The sequence below is a fragment of the Tachypleus tridentatus genome, chromosome 1 (assembly GCF_004210375.1).
Source record: "Tachypleus tridentatus isolate NWPU-2018 chromosome 1, ASM421037v1, whole genome shotgun sequence".
NCBI lineage: Eukaryota > Metazoa > Arthropoda > Merostomata > Xiphosura > Limulidae > Tachypleus > Tachypleus tridentatus.
The window spans coordinates 34,219,677-34,240,368 of NC_134825.1; the positions used below are offsets into that span (position 1 = coordinate 34,219,677).

Consider the following 20,692-nt stretch of genomic DNA (forward strand, 5'->3'; position numbering starts at 1 on the left):
ATACATTATCATGGTGTAACACAACACTTTTACAAATGATCAAAAGAGGCCTCTTTTCTTTCAGTGCAACATTCAAGCACTATAACTGTTGACAATAGAAGTCTCATTTAATCATTACATTGAGTGGTAGCAACTCAAAGTGGATCACACCAACAATATCCCACCAAATGCTTAACAAGACTCTCCTAGGATGGAGATCCATTTTGGGCTGTGCTTTAGCCAGTTTACCTGCACCGAGCCATTGTTTGCAGTGCTTAATATTTTTTATAAAATATCCATTTTTCATCTCTGGTTACTAACTTGTCCAAAAAAAAGTGAGTTACATTCACGAGAGTGCAAATGTCCACTCTTGCTCTAAGGTTAGCTTCTGTCAAATCATGGTGGACCCATTTTCCAAGTTTTGATGCCTTTCCAACATGTTGCAGATGACAATGAACTGTTGAATAGGGGTTAAACTAAGCTTTTGTGCTAGTTCTTCAACTGTTACAGCACCATCTTCATTAAGTGTAGCCAGCAGCAAGTCATCATTAAACTCAACAGGATGAACTGAACATTGCACATCACTTAAGCTGTAGTCACCTGATCTGAACTTCTGAAACCATCTTTGACATTTTCCTTCATTGGGAGACTCTGCACCATAATCACTTTGAATGTTTTGTGTAGTTTCTGCTGTACTATTGTCTTTTTTAAAGACAATAAAGCCTTCTACAAATACAGAAATGATGATGCACTTTCTGTATTAAATTTTCAGACATTTTTTATGGGATGACCTGATATATCCAGAACAGGTATGCTCTTCACTTTGAACTTATTTTCTGTATAATGCGTGGAATTGTATACAAGTGACCATCACTATCATCCAATCACAACCAGTAGCTGAGGTTCTACTAGTTGGAGTTGGAATAAAGAAATCTTGGTACCCATATCCCAAGTTGGTTGTTGGGGCAATTGAACCACAACATTACAAGATATATGGGTCATTCCATGCCAACTCACCCAGAAAAAGATACTTTTCCCAGTTCATGTCATAGATTTCCTTGAAAAGAAATTTAAGCAAACAACTTCATTTTAATTTATTCAGGCATGCAGTACAGGTTTAGGATTTTGCATGGCTGAATAAATCAAACAAAGTTTTTGCTTGAATTCTTTTCAAGAAAAATATATGACATAAACTGGGGAAAAGTTCTTTTTTTCTGGGTGAGTTTGCATGAAATGACCCACATATACAAGTGAATCCCAACATGTAACTATTGTGATGCATTTCAAGCCACTAGAATCACAATGAGAAACTACACAACATCAAAGAAGATAAACCTTCTCCTCCACCTGAGAAAGTTCTAAAGGCAACACCGCAGGTTTGAAATGACAGGATCATACAAGTCTTACTCATCCACAAGAAACAGAACTCATCTAGTATAAAAATATGAACATACATCTTTATTCCCAAACTGTGTGAATATGGTACATTTCTAGTTGAACCTGAAATTATGAAGAGGGTGTTTAATAACAGTGTTCAACCAAAGACACAGGGATGGAGCACTCTGTGTTCAAAATTATGAGATCATGAACTCCCTTTTATGAACAATGTACCAAATCTATACTGATCAAAAACAAAGTCTAAGCACACCCCAACCAGACAGCTAAGCATCAAATTTGAACTGGTATTATGAGTAGAATCTCACATAAGTTGATGCTGTTCCTACTAACATCTGGAAAAAAACAGAGATACAGGATGGAGGGACTCAGCTTCACCCTGTTTTCCATGAGTGGAGGAATTTACTCTAACATTCTGGAGGAAAAGTCTTTGTCTATCACCCCAGTAACTGGAAACCAAGTGTGGTAAGAGCTCCCTTGCTCCATCAGTAGAATCTAGGGGGAGGTGAACATTGGGAATTTCTGAGGAACAGTGCAATAGGTGAACCAAGTTCCCTAAATTTCTGAGAGCAAACTGGCCTCAATTTAATCAATCCAAAGATCAGAAGGAATGGGGAGGATTCCCTTATGCTTTACTCATGATAATCCATGATTGGCAGTCCAACATAGAATAATATCACCTGGTTAGCTCCTTGGTGGTCTCATATAGAATACCTAATTTCTACAAACCTGGTTGCAGCTTATATAAAGTATACTGAGTTAGTGGTTGCTAGAGTGGAATTAGTTTAACAAAAGCACACCTGGCTGGACAACACTCACCATAAAGTAGGATCTCGTGAAGACAATGTGAGAGACTCTAAAAGGTAGAAATAAAAATACTCACCTCTCTGAATAATCTAGCAAAAATAGTTAAGATAACTACAGGAAGTAGGCAAAATTCCTCACATAAAGAGACTGCAAAATCAGGCAAATAACATAAGATGAGGGTACTGGGGGAGGCCCACACACTGGGTTGCTATAAACAAAGTGAAATCTGATTAGATGTGACTTGCAGAAGATATCTTGCCTTCAAAGACTGCCCAGAATAAAAGGCATTGTCTAGTTATTTCTGAAGTTATTAGTGCAGGCAACAAAACTTTCAATTGCCTCACTGAACATGACCAAGTTTAAAAGCTAATTGGATACCAAGTAATAGTAATCAGATAAATCAGACAGAAATAGTGAACTCCTTACCCAGCACACTATCAGATAGGAAAGGAGCTCAGTATTTCTGATGATGTAGAAAGGATGAGAAAGTGATCTGTCACCAAACAACTCAAACCACTCTAACTGGTGATATTTATAGGTCAGCAGCTATGAAAAATAAACATCCAGGTAAAAAAGAATACATGGCATAAAAGTCAGGTCCCAAACAGATGTTGTGAATGAACACATAATGTGACCTTAACAGATCTGATAGGTGACTGGAATGGTCATTTGAGACCAAGAACCCAAAGCAATATTAGAAATCTGAAGAGAACAGAGGATTCAAACAATATGTAGTTAAGGTAATTAAACTACAGTTGATAAGGCCAATTTAAATAAGATGATTGTGGTAGATGCAAAAACTTTTGCCAAAGAGCAAGATCAAAAAATAAGTTATGGCTGACACCACTGATTAAATAGGATTTAACTTCCTCTCAATATACTATTGCTAATATGCACTTCATTACCACTGATGAATGTGCCTTTTGGACTAAATGGAAACTGAGACAGGTATATGGCAACCTTAGAAATTAAACCCTGATACTATGTGAAAGAGGTCATAACCAACACGTCAGAGGCTTGAGCTTTTGGATAACCATGTGTACCATATCAAATCATGCTCGCCTCCATAGAGATAAACTAAAAAAGATGTGAAAAAGTTGGACATACTGGAAGTGACTACAGAAACAGAGACTCAGGTGTAGCAGCTAATCTAGTGCTAACAACAGGATATCAATAACATATGAAGTGGAGATAAGGCTTAGAGTTGTAATACCATACTGTTCTGATGGAATACATCTAATGCAAAAGTCTAAAGATGAGTTACTGGTGATCAAATTGTCAGAAGTTGTGTGAGTCAATGAGAGACCAACCCACCAATTAGGGTTGCAAAATGAGAGTCAATTCAGTGTCAGAGTGAAGCCTGATGATCTGCCCTTTAATAAGCCCAGATCAGGAAGGTGTGTTTGTTGAAAAGCAAGAAAGATAAAAACATTGTATAGGGAATCCTTCTTACCTGTGGATATACCCTGGAAATTTCTGAATGTTGATATATGCACCCAATCCTTGAAATAAAGCATCTGCAAAGAGATGGAACTCTCCACAAAAGTGACAGAAGAATAACTCAAATTGTACTACTGTCCCAATTTAACAACCCCTTAAGACCAAAGAATGATCCTGACTAAGGAAACTGGGGTATCAAGTGAATTGATGTTTATGATTCTTAGTCACATAAAGATCAATAAAAGTATGGCTTGTGTTCTTGTTGCAAAGGCATGAGGGATTTACATGATGACAACATTCCCAGATGATAAAGAACCATCCATGTAGTGGGAGAAGGTGAGGTGAATAAGAACACAGAGTCTTATATTACAGCATTCAGAAGAATGGGAATCAGTTGATCCTGAGTGAGTGACAAAATGAAAAATAAAAAATATGCAGACTGATGACACACATACTGAATTGGAACAAGAACAGTTCTGAAAGAGAAGCCTGCCTTTGTTGTTTATAAAAGTAGAAACAGGATACAATGGTCTGACAATTGATGAGACAGTACCAACACTAACTGCCTGTCCTTAAAATGGTATGTGCATGGTATGATGGAATGAAAGTGATGAGAGAAAAAAACAAAAAACGTATGATATGGCATAATCCATATGAAGCTGATGCAAGTCCCTAGAGAACTGTAGTATCTGACCCTTGTGCACCAGAAATGCCAATAATGGTAGGGTACTAGGATACAGGTTGCAATTGATATAGGTGAAGAGTATCATGAGTGAAGTATAAAAGACTGGAGTAAGCGAGAAAAAAAATCAGACCACTGCTTAAATGGTCAAAGGAACAAGCCATGGTGGTTGAATAACAGCTAAAGGTGGGAGAGGAGATATGCATTTATTTTAGTTATAACTTTTAAAATTATTTACCAAAAATCAACAAAACAATTTCATAAAATTTCTAGTTAAACAATGAATAAAAAAACATTGTGATTTAAATAAATAACTTCTGAGCTATAGAGTAATCAATCATCTGAACCAACACCTCAAAATGTTACATTAAGGAATCCTTTTTAAATCTATATATCGTGACAGGAAAGTAATGAAATAAATTTATGTATCACGAGAGGAAAGTAATGTATTAAATCTGTGTATCTTGAAAGGAAAGTAATGTATTAAATCTATATATCTGGAGAGGAAAGTAATATATTAAATCTATATACCAAGAAGGAAAGTAATATATTAAATCTATATACCATGACAGGAAAGTAATATATAAAATCTATAAACCAAGACAGGAAAGTAATATATAAAATCTATAAATCATGACAGGAAAGTAATATATAAAATCTATAAATCATGACAGGAAAGTAATATATTAAATCTATAAATCATGACAGGAAAGTAATATATTAAATCTATAAATCATGACAGTAAAGTAATATATAAAATCTATATATCATGACAGGAAAGTAGTATATTAAATCTTCATACTTTTTATTCTGCATTACTTAGTTTTATAAAAATGGTTTATCAACTAAAAATTAACCACCACAAACACAGTGCCAATAATTCACATTTTTTCAAAGTAGAAGAGAATCAAAATATTACATAATATTTTGAAAATATTTCATTTTCCATTTCTCAGGAATGTTGTTATAAACAATGATTTTAAAATTATTTATAGTAATATGTTTTTTACAAAAAATTATCAATATATACACACACACATAACATTTTATCTTAGCAATACCTGGTAGTAGCTTTGAGTTTCATGCATTTAGAATGATTTTGATTGTTTGAGTTCAGTAATCAATATTAAGCAGTTAAACTTCTCTACTTAAAACCAGTTTATGCTTTTGTTTGTAAGAAACATTATAATTATATTCTGTATTGTTTTTTTTTCATAAAACTATGAAATACACACAATTTTAACAATGAATATATATTTTCAAAAGACCAAACTACTTTTAGTAAATTATAAAGACCATCACTTTTGATTTGGTTAGTTTTACTGTCACATACAACAGTACTTGCACATTTAAAATCTGATTAAATATTTTAGTTACACCCACTTGACTAATTGGTTTTCACTACAACTGTCTACAGGCTTTCTAATTATATCACATATGAATAAAATAATTTATAGCACTGTCAAAGTTTAAGAATGGCTGTCATACTTTTATTAATTATTTATAGTGGTTGCATGAAAAAGGCAATATTACACAGTGCAGTATTACTAAACTTTAGCAATAATGAGAGAAGACTACCAGGTCACACTAAAAAGTGTGTTAGTAATACAGAAATCTTGCTAATGCACATACACAGTGAAACTTCTGCAATCAAGCTCATTAACAGCATTTAATATCATTTGTCTTAATAGTAACAACTGCAGTTGTCACACAGAAATGCCATTTTTGACTATTACTTTGCTTATAACACAACTAGAATAGTTATAAAGAAACAGGGATGGCTGCCATCAGTTGGAGAACCAAGACTATTGGGTTTCTAAAGCACAGTTACTATTCAAGGACTGATGCATATTTTGCCAAATGCCATACTCAAAGCTCTTCATGATGTTTTCACATTTAACACAAGAGAAGAGAAACAATAAATACTAGCAACAACTGAACAACAGAAGTCAACACAGATAGTCTGACTCAATGATCCTAGTGATATTGTGGCTTATATCATGAAGTATTGCTGGGTCTTTGTGCAGGGGGAAAGAGATAGGTAGATAGGAGTCAGAAATGTAAAGATGAATTACTTGAAGTCATCCAATGATGCTGGAAGTGTAATTGCAGACAGTTGCTGAATGTAGTGCAAGCTTGTCTAGAGAATCTCACTGCCCCCATAACAAACATAAATGATATACATACAAAATATATCTGGGGCGGCTTTAATGAGTGTCACAATGATGGAGAGTAAAATGTCATATCTTTGATATTGATGATGTGTCTAACAAACAAAGTTACTGTTGAATGAAGCATTATGAACAATAGCATATCCACATCTGTAAATCATGTTTTTCGTTTCTTACTTTACAGATACCTAAACCAATTTATTAACAGTAAATATTTTAAATCAACAACATTTTACCATTATATATAAATACCTGCAAATCAGTCTTACATATGTTTTAACTAGTTTTTTCTAGGAAGCATGTTAAATGTTCCTATTGTAGATATTTATTAAAGTTATTGCACTGCAATGTGTTAAAACTCAATAGAATAGTATACTTAGATGCCTCATACTAATTTTTTAAAAGAAAAAAAATTTTAGCAATTATGTAACAAAAACCCATTTTCTCCATCAAAACTTGTGTGAAAAAATGCCAACCCCTTTTTTTTCCCCTTATTATAATTTCTTTCTCTACAACATTCAGTCATAAGTTCAATGTTATAACTTCCCTACACTGAAAATGCATTTCCAATCAGTACATACCTCCATTCAAAATATTAATTATTCCCATTCAATGTTGCCCTCTGTATGCAAACTTATTTCTTTACTTGTGCCACAAGCCTTCCACTCCCTTCCTTGTGGGAATTGGAAAATTCCAATGTGTCTCTCATGCAAATAATAATGCATTACTAATTAACCAACAGGAACAGGAAATTCTCATTTGATGCATGTGGCTCCCTCTACACTCCTCTTACAAACCCTCAGTTTGAAGTTTGGCAGAAGGAGCAAGCACGAGAAAAAGTGGGGAAGAAGGGTGGGAAGTGTGAGAAAGGTAAGTGCCTATCGAAAATAATTTTCAGTGTATAAAAATTATAACTTCCAATACACTACTTACCTACTCTCACAAGAATAGATAGAATCCCACATTGAGAAGAAGAGCAACCAGTACAAAGGAGCACCCTCAAAAGCATCTGAAGGATACCAAAGATCATGAGAAAAAGAGATACAGAGACCAGATGGAGAGACACTACAACACTTCTGACCCAGGTCAGAATAATTTGGGAAAGAAAAGGGCAAACAATGTGAAGTGCAGTGTGTCTCAGGTGTGTTGGACCATACTCAGTTGATCAACTGCATCCAAAAGCCTCTCTGTGGGGAACTGTCATCCATCAAGGGTAGGATGAGAACCATACCATCAGAACAAACATAAAAAGTGAGGAATAAGATTCAACACCATCTGGGAACTACACAAGGACCAACACCTTACAGCAATTCAGGATTAGCAATTTGGTATTAAGGAGATGCATTTAACTTGTGCAAGGAATAAAGCAGACTGGTTCAGTCGGATATAAAATTTCCTCAATGGGGAGCCAAGATCCTATGTGGGTAGGATGAGGGTACTTAACCAAAGGGATGAACTGCTTGTGCAACAGCACATTTCAGGTTTTATGGAATGTATAACAATACATGTAAGTGAATAGTGTATGAAGGAAACTTTATCCAATTTGAGGTAGATCAACTCTTGTGAAAATGTAAATGGTATCATAAGGCCATGTAAATCTTTAACAAGATGGATGAACAGCACTGCCCCACTCTCAACTAAATGGTTAAAGCCAACTATTTTAGTGGCAACCATTCTGGAGGAAAAATCCATAGTCCACCACTCCAGTGGCAAGGACTCCCATACTCAACTTGAGGAGGAGAAGGTGGGGAGACATTGTGTTGGGAAGTCTGGATGATCATTACAGGAGACAGTGCAGTGGGAGACCACAAATCCCTGTTTTGAAGAGCAAACCACACCAAGTTATTCACTCAAGGTATGGCATAGTCTGGAATGGACATGCTTATGAAGCAGTAATTGTGAGGTAGAAAACCTTATGATCTTGTGGAACATTCATCTCAGTGGTGACTATATGGAGCCATGAATGAGTGAACATGACATACAGGGGAGATTTTGTTAATAAATAATACCTGGCCAGGCATCACTCACCACAGAATAGGATGCAAGAGATGAATTCAAAGCAAGGACCTATGTACGAAAATAAACTATTAATAAAGACTTGTCCAGTGTTATAGTTGCACTGAAGTGTGAAATATAGCTACAGGTGGTAAATGATACCTTAAGGATACAAAATCCACAATGTGATGGAGATAATGAGGGGTGAACATCAACATTGTGGTCAATCATAGAATCTCCTCCAAAGGCTGGCCAAGAGGAAAAGCAAGGGAAAAGATGATGAATAAAACTGTACATGAAGTAAAATGGAAGAACAGAAGATGGGAAGGGGACAAGAGGAATAAGCCAACAGGAAGAAATAATAAATCCAAATGAGAATGGATAAAGGGAGGAAGATCAGAGAAGAAGAGAGTAACCCAGGAATAATTAGTTGGTAACAGGAACCCTTGAAGGATACTGCATGGGAAATATAATTGTATGAGCATGCACTGGGATAGAATGCTATGCAGATTAAGATAAGGGTAAAATGAGAAAGAGCAGGAAGAAAAATGGAGGAGGTACCCTCACAAGCCATTGTGATGAAATGAAGAAAGAAATGATCAATAGAAAAAGAAGACAGGAAGGATGGTTCAATGTGTAAAGAACAGTTTTAGTGAATACACATTGAAGAAGCAAAATCAGTACACTGCCCCATGATGAATAAACTGAAAATAAGAATGAGAATGCTCAAGATAAGAATGTGCAGATAAGCATAGTAGACATCCAGCTTGATCAGTCGAAGAAGAAACAGGCAAAGGCAAAGAAGGGGCAGCTTAAGAGACAGGAATTGGTACCACAATCCACTACAACAGGGATAAATGGACTACTGGAAAAAAAAGGGTTGAGTGTTGTATAACAGAAGTGACAATTGAGTTCAAAGACCCCAGAATCATGTCAAACATAAATATTACAAAAAAGTGAAGCCACAGGAAGGACCTGAAGATAAGGGGTTGGAAGAATGTGTCCTTTAAAACAAGGCATCATGACTCCAAAAAATCTAACAACAAATTACCATTTGCAGGGACAGAACTAAAGACAATAAACAGACCAATGTGAAAGTGAAGTGGGAGAGGACAGCCACAAAATAAAACTTCAGGGATCCAGTGAAGAGCTCCTGACAGGAGATGGATTGGTACTGCATCAAAATCAGCATGGTAAAACAAAGATAAGAATGCAAAGCACCTGTGAGGTGTGTACAGGAAATTCAGAACCCCTGTCCCTAATGGGCAAAACTGAACCTAATAATAGTGATACTAATGCCATCACGTACAGAGGAGGCAAAATATACAAAATGAACTTGAATAATAGGGGATAGAAGAAAACCAATTACAGTTGGTGGACAGAATGATGTAAAAGAGCAGGATGTGGGTCCAAGATTTTGAAGCAACAGACAAAACATCACATACCTGAGGAATACAATCCAAAGAAACCACCAATGGCCAAACAGAATCCTTAAGCAGTGGATGGGAAGGAACAATGAACTCTGGGAAAAAAACTACTAAAATCATCATAAGCATTGTCAGGAACAAAAGGCATATGTGGAAAACAAATATTATCCATATAACATACAAACTCCCCACAAATAAGTGCTGAAAAATCTCCAAATGGATCACTTGTACCTGTAGGCTGAAGGAAGAGTTTAGACAAATTAGATGTACATGAAATGGTAATGTAAGATGCAGAATGCATGCCCTTGACATCCTTCAAATAAGTGAAAAATTTGGTAGCAAGACACGAGTAAGTAAATACTTTTAAAATGAAAGTGAAAAATGTTGGAAATTAAACTAAATAAACTGCAAGTTGAATGAAAATAAACCACTTCAAGTCTTAAATGGAACAAAAGAAAGACATCTAGTCTCGATCAGTACCACATGAGAAATGAGGGTTCAGTAGAGGGAGCCACATGCATCATGTGAGCATATCATGCTCCAACTGATTAATTAGTAATATATTATGATTTGCATGAGAGGCACACTACTATCTTCCAATTAGAACAGAGGGGGTGGAAGGTTTGTGGCATGCATGAAGAAAAAGTTCATATATAGAGGTCAGCGATGAAAGAGAATAGCTACCCTTGTGAGGGTAGGTAGGTACTGTATCAATAGTTGATATTTGAAACATATGAATTTACACTATAGCTTCCAACAACAAAATAAGATGGCATTAAAACGAAAGCTGATAACTCATAGTAGTTTCATAAAAACATGTTAACTTTACAAACTTTATATAATCCATTCATAAGCTATGTATACAGTTTGTATGTATTTAATAAAATCCACTTAACAACTGGTTCATTTTAGTTTCATTATCAGGACTAACTGGTGTATACCCATACCATGAACAGATGTTACATAAATTCATGATAAATAAAAGGTTACCTTACAATTACAGGTAATTCACATCACATATGCACTCTAAGAATGGAGAAAAATAAAATTCTCTGTGATGAGAAACAGAGGTGAAATGGAAAAATTGTGATCCCTATTGCAAATTTATGTGCACACAGGATAAAACTTTGCAAAGTAGTGTACTGTACATTGCATAAAAGTTTTTCCAGCATCATATAAATAAGAGTCACATTGTAGTATGATATAATGAAGGGAAATTGACACATTGTTCTACTTTACAAAACCCATACCAAAGTGTGTAAAATACATTTTAATGATAAATGGTTCCAATGTATAATAGATGTCTTTCTAGAAACACTAGCTTCAAAAAATAAATACAGTATTAGATGTAATAAAATTATGTTTAAAGCGGTGTTTTTGTTATCACTTTTTTTAAATGGTAGTTATGTATTTTGATATTCCATTATAGATGACACTTGAGAAATGTAATTTGAGATTTTGTGCATTGCCTCAATGTATGTAATTGCTTCCTTTTATAAGTTGTGATTGTAAGTTAACACTTATTGTTGGGTTACTCTCTCAAAAACAAATCCCTGTGAAAAAATAAACACTAACTTTTACAGAGGCACACAAACCTAATTTGTCAATTTCTGCTTGAAGAAGCTCTTCCATTTCTTCAGATTCAGCAATATCAATTGGCAATTCTCCATCATTGTTGACCATTGCTACTGAAGCACCATTTTCGAGCAGGTATCTAAGTTAAATAGATAACAATCTGGTAATAATATGAACATTTTCATAAAAATAGTCTTATTTTAAAGAGTTTATAACAACTAATATTACAGTATAGGTAAGCCTATCAGTATCATGTTTTACAAATTAAGTAACACTCAATGTCTACTTGCAACAATAAAACAACCATATAATTAGTTACAGGATAAAATACTTTATCAAACAGAAAGAAAAAAAAATGTATACATTGAGGTAGCTTAATTCAAAATTATCGAATAAAATTAACACATATAGCTTTCAACTGATTAGCATAAAAAAGTTGTAATTAATTCTATTTTTTATTATTCTTTTGTCCTTCACATCTAACAACAGTGATACATAAGTTACTCATGTTTCTTATCTGTAAAACTGAATGTTTGTGAAGAATTTAATTCAGAATTTGTATGAAGTTACATTTCTCAATATATTTCACATAATAACTTTCTGCAATTTGTGCTGCCCTCTATATGCATAATGTTTACTCACTAGTCTTAAGGATTCCACCTAATATCACATATCTACATGTGGTACAGCTATACTGTAACATACAACAACTCTCTCCACTTACAGTGTATCTTTCCTGGGCTAATTTTGAAGTGGATTACTCAATATAGAGAGAGTCAGCTGCACTAGGAAGATGTGTTGCACTCCTATTGACAGAGAGTCAATATCCACTCACATCCACCATTTCAGTATGAGATGCCCAATACAGAAGTTAACTAGATGAGTCCCTTGGGAAGAAAACCATAAAGAGTGATAACCTTCACCATGAAAAGGGTACAACAGGGGGATGAACATACCAGATGATGTACAGTGTCTAGGATATGTTACACAATACTCTTGGGGTAAACTCCAGCCCAAAACATAGCACCATCACAGCCCAATCCACAGTAGGAGGGTCCAAACCATTTTTACTTCTATACCAGGAAGTAGAAAGGAAAAGCTACTTCTATTCATGCAAACTAACAACTGGGCAGCCTGGTGTTAAATGTGTACCTCACCTGGACTACACACGTGTCCTGCCTAGTTTTGTCTAGTCCATGGTAGAGGGAGTGTCCCTATCAAGCACATACAAAAAGACTTATCTTGTCTGGTCTTGCACCATTCGAACATCAAGTTGTCCAGGAAACAATATCTAGGTGGCAGAAGGATGGGGTAAGCCAGTAAAAGGGGTGAATTACAAATACATTCAGTCCAAAGCCAGGTGGAATCAAGCATTGTTCATCTGGTCTTTGATAGAAAAAAGAGTATGCATCATCATCATCACTGGTCACAGTTTATTCAACTGGGACCAGAAGGAAAGGTAGCAATCCTGACACTGCTTTACCCAGGATAATCTATGAGTTAATATAGTCAGTAACAGACCTTATGAAGTATTAAAACAAACTCTAGAGCATTCTTGTGGGACACCCCATCTCATCAGTGGGCATTATACACCTTAAAGGTTGCATGGTGTAAATTTCAAGTTAACTTTGCCTTGGCAGGCATCTCTGGCTACTCAAGATAGCAAGAGGTATAAATGGGCCACTGTAAGAGATGCAGAAGATGGACTTACCTACTCAGAGCTCATAAGCTGTGTAGAATGGCAATAAAATTCAAATCCTGAAGGAAAAAAAGGCCAGATGATCAAGATATTGTGCAATGAAAGTATGTGGTGCATTTCCCATTTCAGCTCACATGATCTTCACCAATAAATGATGGCAGTGAGCAGAAACAGAGAGAGTAAGGTGTTGAATTTGGTGAGAGGAGACTCAAAAAAGTAGGTGTCAAACTACATTCAATGAAACACAAATTAAATGAATGAGCTTCTGTAACCCCCCAATGAAGGGATGGGAGAAATATTTTGGGGAGAAAAGGAACTTTATTAAATATATAGACAGCAGCATCAAACATGGAAAGGGGTAATGAAAGTCAAATAAAAATGAGATGAATGAGACAGAGAAAACAAACTGGATCAAAAAGAAAAAAGTGAAATGGAAGGAAGGGAAAAAGGAGAGAATGCTCTGTTTCACAAGCCACAGATGTTTTAAGGAGAAAAGAATATGTATGATAGAAAAGAAACTGGAAAACATCAATGACATAATATCAGATATTCTATGGCCACAGGCAAAAAGGAAGAAATAGAACTTAAGGAAAAAATGGTACAGGGAATGAGAGATTAAAGGGAAAAGAAGTAAAGGTGTGAAGAACAAGATTCAGGCTCCAATCAAGAAGAACTGCCACACAAAAAGAGGATAAAGGTTGCAAATAAGAGAAGGAACAGAAGAGGAGAATACATATTAACAATGGGAAAATCTAAAGGAATAGGTGAAGCTGTAATAGTTGAAATTAATAACTCTTGATTCAAGAGTCTTTTAAAACTTCTACAAGATCAAGATGTAGAGATAGAAGGACAGGAAGAGTAGAAATCATAACAAAGAGACCAATTACAAAATATGCACCATGTCTGTTGATAGATAAAGAATAAAAAAGAAAGAACAGACTGTGAAAAAAGGAAGAAAGCACAGAAAGTGTGTCTGGAAATCTTGCAAAGGAGAAGATAAAACCCACACAGGAAGCAAGAGTAATGACACTGCTGGGTGGAAGAGAGAAAAGTAAGGTTGAATGAGTAGTAGGGAGCATGACAGAGGATAAGAAGATGAGCAAAAGACCAGAAAATATACAAAACAAAAAATTACAGTCAAGTCAGTGAATGCAAAAGCAAGCAGGTGGAATCAAACTAGAATGACTAGAATGAGAGAAACAAAAAAGGGAGCAGACAAACAGGAGGTTAGACATGGAGAAAAAGGTTATACTAGTTATAACTGAAAAGGGGAAATACAGTATTGATATGAGTGCCAAAAAAGAGGCCAGAGTAACCATTCTATAGGTAGTACTTTGTTGAACCTGAAAAGACAGTCTACAAAAATAATCAAAGCACCCAGAATACAATAACCTTTCAGGCATATAGGTAAAGAAAATGATCAGTTAAAAAAGTGTGACCAATGCATAGTCCAGGTAGAACACCTTCCTTTCTCCGATCCTTACGGAAGCAAGACAGCCAAAGTCCAACGGAGGGTTTTAGTTGAAAATGCTCATTTTCACGTTGCTCACTCCAAGATGACTGCCAACTTGCATGATGCTGAGCTTTGAATACAAGACCATAGTCCATGTGTGGAACAGGCACAGCAATGAAAGTGCCAGAGCAGATAGATTTAGCTGCGGTGTCAGCAAGCTTGTTCCATTGAATACCAACGTGGCCTGGTATCCAGAAAAATTGGATAGAAGTAAATGTTAAAGAGAAATGAGCCAGTCAGTTTTGAATATTGGCAAGAACAGGGTGTGAACTAACATGAAGCAATTCCAGGGCCAGTAGAGAACTAAGCGAGTCAGTATAAACAGTGCAGTTTGAGTACTGCTTAGTTTCTATGTGATCCAGGGCAAGAGAATGGCGTGTCAGTTCAGTAGTGAACACAGATGCTACAGAGGAGATTCTGTGCACCAGCACCAAACACAACAAACCATGGCAGAGCCCATACAGTCACCTGATTTTGATCCATCTGTATAAACAGAAATGGAAGGATGGCTTGAAAGATGTTTAGCAAATAACAAACAGTATTTCCAATCAGGAGTATCTGCTTTTCTCAGAAACAACCCCAGATGGGATGCTTTGGTAAGGATTAAAGTTCTGAAGCATATAGTAAAGACAGTTGCAAATGGCAGAGGTTCAAAGAAGGTTCATGAGACTCTGTGTATAAGCTCTTAACTGGGGAAGCACAGAAAGCCCCAGTGCAAAGCCAAAGTCCTTGATGATGAATGGGATCCAGCATCTTTCAGGCTGAGGTACTGGCAGAGCCATAGACCAGTGATCCATAGTTGAGTTTCAATGAAATAACAGTATAATATATCTTTAGCATAGAATATCGATCTGCTCCCCAAGTGGTGGAAGACAGGACACAGAAGATGTTCAGTGCTCTTGTACATTTGACCCATAGCTGCTTGATGTGTGGTATAAAGGTCAGCTTATGGTCAAAGTTAAGCCCCAAGAACTTTATCTCAGGGACCACAGGCAGCACAACTTCACTGATATGAAGTTCAGGATCAGGGTGAATATCACATTGGTGGCAAAAGTGCATGCAAAGTTTTAGAGAGAGAGAGAAGGTAAAGCAATTTGTTGTGGTCCACTTTAGTAAGCAATGGAGGGCAGTCTGTAGTTGCCACTCAATATACCTCATGTTTGACAACTGACATGAGGTGTGAAAGTTGTCAACACAGAGCCTATTTACAACAGTGATGGTATTAATCTTTATACAGAAAAGTGTGACACTCAAAACACAGCCCTGAGGGACTCCAAATTCCTGTAGAAAAGAACAAGAAAGTGTTGAATCCACATGAACTTGGAATTACCTGTTCATTAAATTTTTTTAATAAACATGGGGAAATCGTCACATAACCAATATATATGGAGGTCTTGCAAAATGCCATACCTCCATGTTGTATCATAAGCTTTCTCAATGTCGAAATATATCAATACAAGATGTTGTTATTTGAGAAAGGCTACTCTGATTGATGTTTCAAGTCAAATCAGGGGGTGCTTAGTGGAGCTCTGTCGTCAGAACCCACACTGGGTGAGCAAGAGGAGGTTGTTTGATTCGAGGAATGAAATAAAAAAAGCATTAACCATCCTCTCTAAGGTCTTACCCAGACAGCTCATCAAAGCAATTGGATGGTAGTTTGAAGGAATCTTAGGATCCTTATGAGGCTTAGAGAAAGGTAGGACAATAGCCTAGCACCAAGCATCAAGAAGAACACTGTCCTGACAGATCCAGTTAAAAACAATAAGAAAAATAGCATGAGAAGCAGGAGATAGATGGTGCAGCATTTCATAGTGTACATCATAAGATCCAACCAACGTACTGCCAGATTGATGAAGGGCCAATATGAGTTCCACCAGTCTAAAGAAACAATTATAGTCAAAAAGACAATTAGCTTTTAAGGAAAGAGGTGAGTGCTCTGCCTGAGTTTTAATAGCTAAAAATATGGGGGAAGAAGTAAAAGTGCTAGATACCTGGCAAAAGCTTTCACCTAGAGCATAGGCAATGCTCTGGTTATCAGCTACTTCCTGGCCATCAGATATCTAGAACGAAAGGGGGACAGAATTATATTGCAGACTGACCTTTCAAATCTTGTCCCATATGATGTTGGAACTGGTGGTAGAAGGTATGCTGGTTGTGAATTTAATCCAAGAGTAGTTCTGGCTTTGACATCTCACCCACCGAGCACGTGCACAGGCCTGCTGGAAAATGATGCAGTGCAAAAGTGTAGAATACCTATGAAAAGTATCCCAGGCCCATTTTTGAGCCTTCTGTGCCACATGGCAGGCAGGATTCCACCACAGACAAGAATATTGTGTCAAAGTTATAGGAATACACTGAGCATCTACCTGTATAATACAGTTATTTGCTGCTAACACTTAGTTGTCTATTGATGGCTAATAGATGATGAGAGGATCAAGTTCTGTGAGAGCAGTGAAAGAGGGCCAGTTTACCTGATCCTGTGGGTCAGGTGGCATTGCTCACATCTGGTCTCTTTCAAAATTATAGAAAAATTATCACTGCTTTGCAGGTTATTGTCAACCCTCCATGAAAAGTGGGAGAATAGTGAAGGGGAACAAACTGAGAGATCAATAGCTGTAAAGGACTGACTAGATACATGAAAATAAGTATAAGAACCACTACTAAATAGAGAAAAGTTGTGATCTGATAGCATACACATTTTCAACAATATCAGCACTTCCCAAGAGGAGATGATGTCCATTAAAAAACCCCAGGAATAAAAAGGGAGATTGCAACTATTCAATAGAGCATCAAGGTCTGGTTGATAATAGGTCTCTCCAGGCAACATGTAAAGAGAACAAACAGTGATGGTACAACCCAAGAAAACACAGATGGCTATGGCCTTCAAGGGTGTGTTGAGTGGAAAAGACATGGTGGGCACATGCTGATCAACAAACAATGCCACTCCTCCATGCACTTGTTCATCACACAGTCTGTCATTTCTGTACAAAGAAAACTCCTGAAAGGTGACAGTGTTGGCAGGTTTCAGAAATGTCTCCTATAAAGAAATACATACAGGATGGTAAGAAGGAATGAGTGTTTGGATGTCATCCAGATTAGAACATAAACCTCAACAGTTCTATTGTATCAAGATGGCCATTTTTATTGTGTGTAGGCAAATTGGGTGGAGAGCCCTTCTGTTTACGACAAATGTCTTTTTTCTTTATTATCTTTATTCAAGGGAGGTCTGTCCATCTCTATGGATCCTGCCTTAGGTCAATTGAGCAGGTCTTCATTGTTGAAGAGGATTCTAGCGACTGATGATGTGAACGAATGACTGTTTTGCATCTTGAGGTGGGAGTAAAAGATGTATCCACAGAAATGCCCGTACCTGGAACCAAAGGAGATGGATCTTATGATATGCTGGAATGTATGTTAGGGATAGAGATGGGTGTTGATGTTGATTCATCAACTTTCTTAACCATGGAGGTCAAAATAGTTCTCATTTGGTTGGAGAATGATTCTTTTGGAGACACAGAGAGATCCCTCTGCACTCCCATTCTAGTAGTGGAATGAAACAAAGCAGCATACACCCAAAATGAAGTGGGGGACAGCAACTTTCAAACCTCAAGGTAAGGAATGCTTTGAATCATTTTCAAGTGCTGCACTTCTTTTTCTTCCAACCATTTAGGGCAAGAATGAAAGTAGGATGGGTGAGAGCAATTGCAAATGATGCAATGAGGGTCTCTTTCACATCATGGTCTTTGCCACTGCAAAGAGCACATATCAAGGAACCACAGCATGATGTTTTTGAGTATCCAAACTGCTGACATTGGAAACATCTGAGAGGGTTTGGAATAAATGGCCCTACCTTGCAATTAAAATAGCCTGTCTTAATGGTGGCAAGTAAAAGTGGTGATGTAATTGTTAAAATGAGGGCAAAGATTGGAATCATAATAATCTTCGCATGTGGAGATATGCCTCGCTGCAGAATTTCCTTCAGTGGAGAAGCCAGCGAGAATCTCCGACTCAGGGATGTTCTTCAAATCCCTTTCAACAATAACTCCTCATGATGAATTCAAAGTAGTGAGGCATAACTTCAATAGGTATATCCCAAACTGCCTTTGAATGCAAGAAGAGTTCACTGTGTTGAGATGTGAATGTTTTCACCACTATGTCACCAGGGCAAAGCTCCTTTACTGACTTTGGATAGCCAGCAAGTCCCTCTAGTCCCTTCTGAATAAAAGAAGAGAGACAACTGCCCTAAAGGTTTGAGAACATCCAACACTGGTACTTGGTTGACCCTAGCCCAAGTGGACCAGCCAATTAAAACTAAGGGGCCACTCCAAACCTATCCATTAACAGAAATTCAAGGCCAAAGTGGTGTGTTAGGATTGGATCCCTCAACCACCAGGATCCTCTCCTTCCCTTCAATGGTCACCATGCATGACAAACACATGGATGGATGTTTAGAACCCAGAAGAGGTATACTGAAAGAACAGAACCATCTCTGAGAGGTCCCCTTATCATGTACAGGAATCCACACCAATGGTAGAGGTCAACTGACAAATGTTTGTAAACCTAAGTAGTCAAGACCTACTGGTCCTAAACCTACAGGATAATACTGCCAGGACTAACAGTACTAAAGTCTACGAGTTGTGGGATGACAGATTTGGTCAGAGGAGTGGAAAGTAGTAAGAGAAAGAGAAGAGGAAGCAGAAGGTGTAAGAGAGGCAGAAACGGACATGTGAGAGATGGTAAACCAGTTAGGGTAAGAAACAACAATGGCATGGAGCCTCAACATACAACCTTAAAAAAAAAAAAGCAGTCCAGTAAAATCACACAGTCAGATGAAGTCATCTAAGAGAAAAGGGAGGCAAAAAAACACATATGAACCAGATATACTCTTCCCTGTGAAATATGACAATGTTGCTAAAGAAGCAGCAATAAAACAAATACAAGAATTAGCTATATATGCCCCAAGTATAAAGGAAACAGAACAATTCCATGTCCCTAAAAGTGATAGAGCCTTGGACATGTCAGTCTTTGTTATCCATAAGCCAGGAATAAACATCCATGCAATTGATTGATTGATTGATTGATTTAGTGTTTTATGAAAAGGTAAAAATAAATTAAATGTAGTAAAATACAGAAAAGGAAATGAAGGTAAAACAAAACATCATTGAAAAACAGAAAAAGCATAAAACCAATGTTGACACCTGGTTTACAATGGTAAGTGAGAAAGCAGAGTAAAAGAAGTTGTAAAGTACTTACTCTAGCAAAATGGTAATGATCATAACCCACCAGGAAGACTAACAGGTAAGTTCAAGAACCACCGTCAGTCATCTGAAGTTGGCCTTTCCAGTCCTTGTTCCGGGTTATGTGTCATAGCAGCCATTATCAAAATGTAAAATAATAGAAGCTTTAAAAGACATACAGCAAAATCGTAATAATGAGTAGCCAAATGTCCAGTAAAAAGGTAAAAGTAAAGTAAATGTAGTAAAATTTGTAAAAGTAAACAAAACAGCAATTAAAAACAGAAAATTGCATAAAACTGATGTTTACATCCAGTCTATAAAGTTGTAAAGGACTTCCTGTAGCAAAATGGTAATGATCACAACCTGCCAGGAAGACTAACAGGCAAGTACCAGAACCACTGTCAGTCACCTGAAGTTGGTCTTTCCAGTCCTGGTTCTGGGTTATGTGTGATTATGGCCAGTACCAAAGGGTAAAGCAATAAAAGTTTAAAAGACATGTAGCACAATTGGAATAACAACTCGCCAGGATGACTAACGGGTAGTTCAAACAGCAGTGTTAGTCACCTGAAGTTGGCCTTTCCAGTCCTGGTGTCGAGTTATTTAATGTTCTGGCCATTTTTCAATGTCAAATTGAACTAGAGAGAATGAAAATGTGAAAAGGGAACCACAATTAAAAAGGTGTAATGAATAAATATCCAACACTTAAATGAGATTAAAAAGATTAATGGCCATTAAAAAACTAAAAACTTTATCAAGGTGGACAGAGTCACCA

At 36.7% G+C, this 20,692-nt stretch overlaps 1 protein-coding gene across 4 annotated transcripts in view; it reads right to left on the bottom strand.

Annotated features, from left to right (window-relative positions):
- LOC143245754 (protein phosphatase 1 regulatory subunit 12B-like) overlaps positions 1–20,692 on the bottom strand; it is a 119,369-nt gene that overhangs the window by 62,761 nt on the left and 35,916 nt on the right. For all 4 annotated transcript variants that reach the window (XM_076492025.1, XM_076492024.1, XM_076492031.1 and 1 more), the window contains exon 3: positions 11,492–11,610. In XM_076492025.1, coding sequence (XP_076348140.1) covers positions 11,492–11,610 — 119 coding nt within the window. The remainder of the gene's footprint in view (positions 1–11,491; positions 11,611–20,692) is intronic.